This window comes from Aotus nancymaae, unplaced genomic scaffold (genome assembly GCF_030222135.1).
Source record: "Aotus nancymaae isolate 86718 unplaced genomic scaffold, 86718_ANA_hifiasm-v0.15.2.pri h1tg000027l, whole genome shotgun sequence".
In the NCBI taxonomy this organism is placed as follows: Eukaryota; Metazoa; Chordata; class Mammalia; order Primates; family Aotidae; genus Aotus; species Aotus nancymaae.
In genome coordinates, this window is record NW_026988440.1 from 2262087 (window position 1) to 2269469 (window position 7383).

The following is a 7383-nucleotide window of genomic DNA, read 5'->3' on the forward strand; positions in this document are numbered from 1 at the left end:
TCCCGTTTCTGGTCCCAGGCATTACTGGCAAGGCTGGCTTAAGCCTAACACTCATCCCCCCGCAGCACCACCCAATTTGCTTATATGAAGAACATCACTCCCCGCTGATGGCATTTATCTGAAACAGCCCAAAGCAAACCAGAGACAGGAGAAAGAGCTTTATTGTGGAAAAGCTGAGATGGCAGAAGTCTGAAACAGCAACAATGTTTAGCCTAGCCTATCTATTTACAACATATAGGGGCTGGGGTTTCCCATACACATCTGTACTGCCCTCCCTCAGCCTCAGATTTATCCCTATCAGCAACATTCATTTATTCCCTGGATCTGTCATTGGTCACAAAAGACTGTTCGGGGTGATATCCCGTCATGTAAACCTATGCATATCTCCTAGTCCTTCTGGCTCTCTTCCCTAGTCTTTTTTTTTTTTTTGAGACAGGGTCTGGCTGTGTCACCCAGGCTGGAGTGCAGGGGTGCGATTAAAACCTCTGCCTCCTGGGCTGAAGTGATCCTCCCACCTTAGCCTTCCCAGTAGCTGGGACTACAGATGTCTGCCATCATACCCAGCTAATTTTTGTATTTTTTGGTAGAGGTGGGGTTTCACCATGGTGCCCAGGCTGGTCTCAAACTCCTGGACTCAAGTGATCTGCCCACCTTGGCTTCCCAAAGTGCTGGAATTACAGGCATAAGCCACCATGCCAGGCCTCTTTTCCCAGTCTATGGCTCCTACAGAGCATTCTGGGGGCCTGTCTGCCCAGTGGAGGAGGCTTCTGCTGGTGCTATAGGGGGCACCTTGGGCATTGACTCAGGTGGGGGGCCACTCTCTTCTCGGAGATGACCCTGGTAGAGCCGGCGAAGGCGAGAGAGTTCTCTCTCTGGTGGCTGTTTCCAGTTGTACCACGGGTACCAGGGCTCGCCTGAGATCAGGGTGGGGGCTGGCGGAGTAGCACTCACAGCCCCATGAGAGGTACTGAAGTCAAGGTCCCGGGGTTCAACCTGGGGGATGTGGTAACTGAGGAGACCTAAGGGATTAAAAAAGAAAAGAAAGTTAAGAGGGGAATGAGGAGGGTGGTTTAGATTAAGAAAGTAAGAAAAAGGATTATAAAGGGAGGGACCAGTCAGAACCACTGGGTACATTTATGCATGTTGTATAATGCAAACAGGTAACTGGCCCAGAGGGCAAGTGTGGGCTGACATACTGCCTGGGCTCTTGCTTACAAAGCTGTGCAACCCTGCACCAGGACTATGAAGCTGCATCCGCTCCAGCAGAGGGGTATACCTTTTATTAACTCATGCAACAGTGCCATGTAGTCCAGGGCCAGACATTTATATAAAGATCTTCCTATAATCTTGCTATGGCATTGAGACCAGCAGTTGTAAAATAGAAGGGAAAGGAATGGAAAAACAAAGAACAAGCAGACAGGGAAATGATAAAGTAAGAGACTTGGGAGAAGGGACAGGGGACAATGGAATGTCAGAAGACTCAGGAAGAACATGCTGGGTGTTACCATCTTCAACAGGTGTAAGCATTTATATCCATCCTCCAGCCCTAAGTCATCTTCCTTATACCTAACAAAACTGCCACGTGCCCCGTCTCATGCTCACCAAGATCCCTGGCTTTCTGGATGGCCTGGGTCAACCTCTTGTGCTGCCTCATACAGACTCCTGTGGGGAGAAAAAGGGTAATTTGTTCTTTAAGGCACAGTAAATAACAGAACACAACTGCTTCCATATGGTGACAGAGGGCTAGATTTGGAAGGCTTGGCTTTACCTAATGACCCCTTTCCCCTGACTCCTCCATGGAACTCAGTTTCCCCATCTGCCCAATGGAAAGAATTTCCCCTATCTCTGGGAGAACTGGGATAGAGATTTAGGAGGGTCTAGCCACTATAGAGAAGCTATTTAATGGTAAAGCCTCCAAGACAGGGAGCAGAACACAATTTAAAGGGCAAGTGTGGTTAATTAGAGGGTTGAGTTGAACAATCCACAGAGAAAGATTCAATAAAGGGAGAAGAGATTTCAGAGTTGGTGAAAGCAATCTGAGATAGTAACAATAATCCCTTCTGTCTTTAACAGCTTGACTCTAAGAAATTCTGACAAACTGAACACTGATTGTATTGCCACTCCCAATAATGGTGGATTAAGGAGATTATTCTCTGCAAGGCCAGGTGCAGTGTCTCATGCCTATAATCCCAGCATTTTGGGGAACTGAGGCAGGAGGATCACTTGAGGTCAAGAGTTCAAGACCAGACTGGCCAAAATGGTGAAAACTTGTCTCTACTAAAAACACACAAAAAATTAGCCAGGCACAGTGGCGCGTGCCTGTAATCCAAGCTACTCAGGAAGCTGAGGCAGGAAAATTGCTTGAACCCAGGAAGTGAAGGCTGCAATTCTGTCTAGAGTCATATAGTAAATATTTTAAACTCGGCAGGTCTTGTGGTCTCTGTCTCAGCTACTCAATTCTGCCACCGTAGCCTGGGAGCAACTGTAGACAATAAAAAACAATGGACATGGCAGTGGGCCAGATTTCCCTATGGCTATAGTTAGGGAATAGATATAATCCTGAATTGTTAAATTTATGATTCCAAGTTTGGAAATCTAATTGAACTGACAATGATATAAAATAACTTATGTGACAATTTGTGAAAAATCTTTTGTAAAAGTAAAAAGACCCTACAGAAAGGAATTAATCACCATTTATCATTTAAGAAATAAATTTAGATAGTCTGCTTACAGAAGTACTTGTCTTTTTTTTTTCTCTTTTTTCTGAAATGGAGTTTCACTCTTGTTGCCCAGGCTAGAGTGCAATGGCAAGACCTTGGCTCACTGCAACCTCCGCTTCCTGGGTTCAAGCGATTCTCCTGCCTCAGCCTCGTGAGTAGCTAGGATTACAGGCATGTGCTACCACACCTGGCTAATTTTGTATTTTTAGTAGAGATGGGGTTTCTCCATGTTGGTCAGGCTGGTATCAAACTCCCAACCTCAGGTGATCCACCCACCTTGGCCTCCCAAAGTGCTAGGATTATAGGCGTGAGCCCCCACACCCAGCTGTACTTGTCTTTTTCTTTTGTCCACACTTAATTGCTTTAGCCCCCACTAAGCCAAGATTTCCAAAAGGTTCAGCCAGACCTTTTAGGCTATAAGTAAGAGCCATTGAACAAATACCTATTGACCAATTGTATAAATAAGGCATGCCACAAGGAAAAGCACCCTGGTGGTGCAGGGATGATGGGCTAACCTGTGTATGGAGCATGGAAGATGATACCCGTATGGGCACAGACAAACTGTTCCAAGAGCTTCACATTCTGTGGGGGAGAGTGGTAGAGAAACATGAGGAAAGAGGCAGGGAGTGGACGACCTTCACCCCTCCACAGCTCTCCAGATGCTATCTTCCTTCATGTCTCAGTTTGGCTTCATCAATTCACTGAATCCATCCTTGAACATCCCATATTCTGTCACTGTGGCACGATGTTGGCTGACTGCAACCTCTGCCTCCTGGGTTCAAGCAATTCTCTGCTCAGCCTCCCGAGTAGCTGGGATTATAAGTGCCCGCCACCATGCCCAGCTAATTTTTTGTATTTTTAGTAGAGACAGGGTTTCACCATCTTAGCCAGGCTGTTCTTGAACTCCTGACCTCATAATCCACCCACCTCAGCCTCCCAAAGTGTTGGGATTACAGGCATGAGCCACCGTGCCTGGCCTGCAGAGGTTAAGTTCTAAAGTCAGCCTTCAGGTGAAAAACGGGCTGGTCATTGGAAGTACCAGAAATCACCCAGAAAATGATATTGTAATGTGTGTGTATAAATAACTAATGTATTTAATAGCATGCTGGGTTTTTTTTTTTGAGACAGAGTCTCACTCTGTTGTCCAGACTGGAGTGCAATGGCGTGCTCTTGGATCACTGCAACCTCCATCTCCCAGGTTCCAGCAATTCGCATCCCTTAGCCTCCCTAGAAGCTGGGACTACAGGCACCCACCACCATGTCCAGCTAATTTTTTTGTATTTTTAGTAGAAATGGGGTTTTGCCATGTTGGCCAGTCTGGTGTCTACCTCCTGACCTTAGGTGATCTGCCTGCCTCGGCCTCCCAAACTGCTGGGATTACAGGCGTGAGCCACTATGCCCAGCCAATATAATATTTTCAAAGTCTTTAAGGAGCAAATCCTGTCCTTCTCACATATTGAAGCCTTTCTGAAAAATACTAGACTTGTCCGGGTGCGGTGGCTCATGCCTGTAATCCTAGCACTTTGGGAGGCCAAGGTGGGTAGATCACCTGAGGTCAGGAGTTCAAGACCAGCCTGGCCATCATGGTGAAACCCAATCTTTGAAAAAAAAAAGAAAAAAGAAAAATACTAGACTCTATCTTGCTTCATTTATCTGCTTTCCAGTCCCAGGTCCCAGCATGCCACTGAACACTGATAATGAAATAAAGAAAACCTCAAGAAGAAAATGGGCCAGGGCTGGGTGCAATGGCTCATACCTGTAATCCCAGCACTGTGGGAGGCAGAGGCAGACAGATCACGAGGTCAGGAGTTCGAGACTAACCTGTCCAAAATAGTGAAACCCCATCTCTACTAAAAATACAAAAAATTAGCTGGGCGTGGTAATGGGCACCTGTAATCCCAGCTACTTGGGAGGCTAAGGCAGGAGAATCACTTGAACCCAGGAGGCAGAGGTGACAGTGAGCCAAGATCGTCCTATTGCACTCCAGCCTGGGCAACAATGTGAGACTCTGTCTCAAAAAAAAAAAAAAGAAAAATAAAGTGGGCCAATATACTTACTAATAATTGTACTGAATACAAACGAGTATCTTTGAATACTGCTCTCTCATTAGAAATAGCCATTTCTCAAACTGAAAGAGCAAAGCAAAAAAAAAAAAAAAAAAAAAGAAATAGCCATTTCTCTTACCTGCCAATTTAGACTGTCAATTTCAGAGGCATAGGATAAAACTTTTCAGTACAATCCATAGTAGAAGGTAAAAGGCTGGAGAGAGGGATGTTTTTATAGTGCCAGAAACAGTTACTACAAAGTAAACTGCAGGGGCTCTAGGATATGAAGAAATGTGGGGCACCTATGGTAATCTCTTTGGCACTACAAAGGAGTTCAAAAATCTTTATTTTTCTTACCATAAAATCAAAAGATTCTCCTTACCCTAAAGTCAACATGCAACTTGTGATCTCGGCAGATGGGGCAGGGGTTCCCAGCAACTTTATTCCCACGCTGTAGAGAGAAAAAAACTGGTGGTTAAGGATGTTCAAACCTTTGTCAGAAAAAGTGCTGCTGTTACTGTCGCTGTGACCTCTACCCCACTCCACATTCCACTCTCAGAAACTTACAATACACGTTTTCCGAGTACGCTGTGGGGGTACACCACCTTTGTGGTTGCGGCGGTAGTCAGCCCAGATGGGGCGAGAACCGTATCGCTCCTGGTATTCTGAAATGAAAAATCATACAGGTTACTCCTGGGTGGGAGTGTAGTGGGTGGCTCTGTCCACTTAACTCAAATCCTTCCTGACCTTCCCTTTCCCCATTTAGAGGTACCTTCTGATTCCAGATATTTCCAGGGCTCATTCTCATAAGGAGAAATGGGAACTGGGGGCAAAGACTTTTCCTCAGAAGGAGGTTTGGTGCAAAGAGTCTGGAGGGGAACCTATAAACAAGAAGAAAAAAATAAAAGAATGAGTTCAGGGAAAGCACTCAATTGTTTTGCTTATCACATTTTGGAAAGAGGGAGAATGCACACATATTGCATTAATGGAATATAACAGGACTACATATGTAAGTTAAGTATTTTTGTTGGGTTTAAACTGACATAAACCAACAACCACTCTTCTTTTCTACAACTGGATCCTGAAAGAAAAGCTAAGTTGGGGAACATATGCCTGGAAAACAATCTTATTTCAGAAGACAAAAAATCTGGCACATAAAAGGTATTTGTGCTTTTTGGAAATGAATTGAGTCTGGTGGAAGAACAAAGTAAGAGAAAGGATGGCTAGGTTCTTGGAAGTAAGATGTGTGGTGGGGAGGGGATGCAGAAGACAGGTGAGTCTCCAAATCAATCAAGTCACTGAGTTGCCCAGTTTCATAAAAGCTGAAGGCCAACATTCCACAGGGCAGAACAAACTTGAGTCCTAACGCTAGCTTCAAAACTACCAAGGCTGTTATTAACTCTGTGTTGACCTCTGTCACTACTCTTCAGTTCCACTTTAGGGAGTGGCAGCTGGGCAAGCCTTCCTATCTCACCGTGCCCCACCAAGAACCTCAGAGAGGTGAGTACATAAGATTGGAGGGAAACCGGTAAGCTCTCCTAATTCCGACAGAAAACTGATTTGGAAAAAAAAAAAAAAAAACGCCGAGAAACTGTCCTCAGGTAGTAAGAATATATCCTGACCTTATTGGGACATAGCACGGTTGGCAGAAATTAGGACCCCCAATTTCCCTAAGTACATTCCAGAACAACACAGATTTAGACACCACCTGCATAGTTGAGACCTGATTGTGGCGCTCTCTTGGGGAGCACATATGTTGTGGTAAAACTGCAACGATACAGAGATTAGCACGACCCCTAAATGATTTTTTAAAAACAGGAGCTGGTTATACATGACCGGGGGTGGACGGGGGTCAATTCCATCACTTAGCTATTTTACTGAGATAGTATTTTGGAAAAAGGATGACACCTAGCCCTGGCGCTTAGTCTTCGGCTCGGAATTAGAAAACACACGGTGTATGGGAGGGGGTTGCAGGAAGTACTGCCTAGAGACGAGACATCAGGACGTGGGAAGGTCTCCACTCGTGGATTCCTGACAGTGGAGCGACGACCTAGAGAACGTATAACCAACTTGGGGTTGTGCAAAATGTCCTTCGAGGAGTTACCTGAACTCTGTGGGCACCTTGGAAGAGAGAAAGCCTAGGAAGCCGCCTCAGCAGGGTGTTTAATAAGGACGTCGCCATCTTGACGTACGCCAAGCGCAGGAATGGACGGAAAGGCAACTGCGCATGCCTCAGGAAACTGACTAGGGCAGGGCCAAGGACAAGTCCGCAGTGCGGAAGGCGGCCGCACGTTTGCGTCAGGACGGAAGCGTGAAAGCGAGGGCATCGGGGAGAAGCTAATTTCAACTGCGTCACAATCGAATTAGACCTCAAAATTAGTTCTTTTCGGGACCAGTCACTACGACTGTTAGATCTCATTGTTAGAATTTGCGTTTTAAGCAATTTTGAAAGCGATTTTGACCGGGATCCTCTCAGTGCGCATGCGCCGATACGTTTCTACCAATCATGGGTGAGAAATGTTTTCCAGGGCGGAAGTGGCGGAGGCAGAGGAAAGGGAGGGGCTAAGCTCTCTGGTCACGCGCACGCTACAGGGGGGCCAGGAAGGAGGCGGAAGAGA

At 45.9% G+C, this 7383-nt stretch overlaps 1 protein-coding gene across 1 annotated transcript; it reads right to left on the reverse strand.

Annotated features, from left to right (window-relative positions):
- Window positions 1-143: 143 nt before the first annotated feature.
- MRPS18B (mitochondrial ribosomal protein S18B) lies at window positions 144-6976 on the reverse strand. Its single transcript, XM_012433879.2, has 7 exons — window positions 6870-6976; window positions 5538-5646; window positions 5333-5430; window positions 5148-5216; window positions 3236-3302; window positions 1603-1662; window positions 144-1019 (listed from the first exon to the last, which is right to left on the reverse strand). Exons 1-7 carry the CDS (start codon window positions 6945-6947, stop codon window positions 724-726), a joined length of 777 nt encoding a protein of 258 aa, XP_012289302.1. The 5' UTR covers window positions 6948-6976; the 3' UTR covers window positions 144-723.
- Between the last annotated feature and the right edge of the window lie 407 nt (window positions 6977-7383).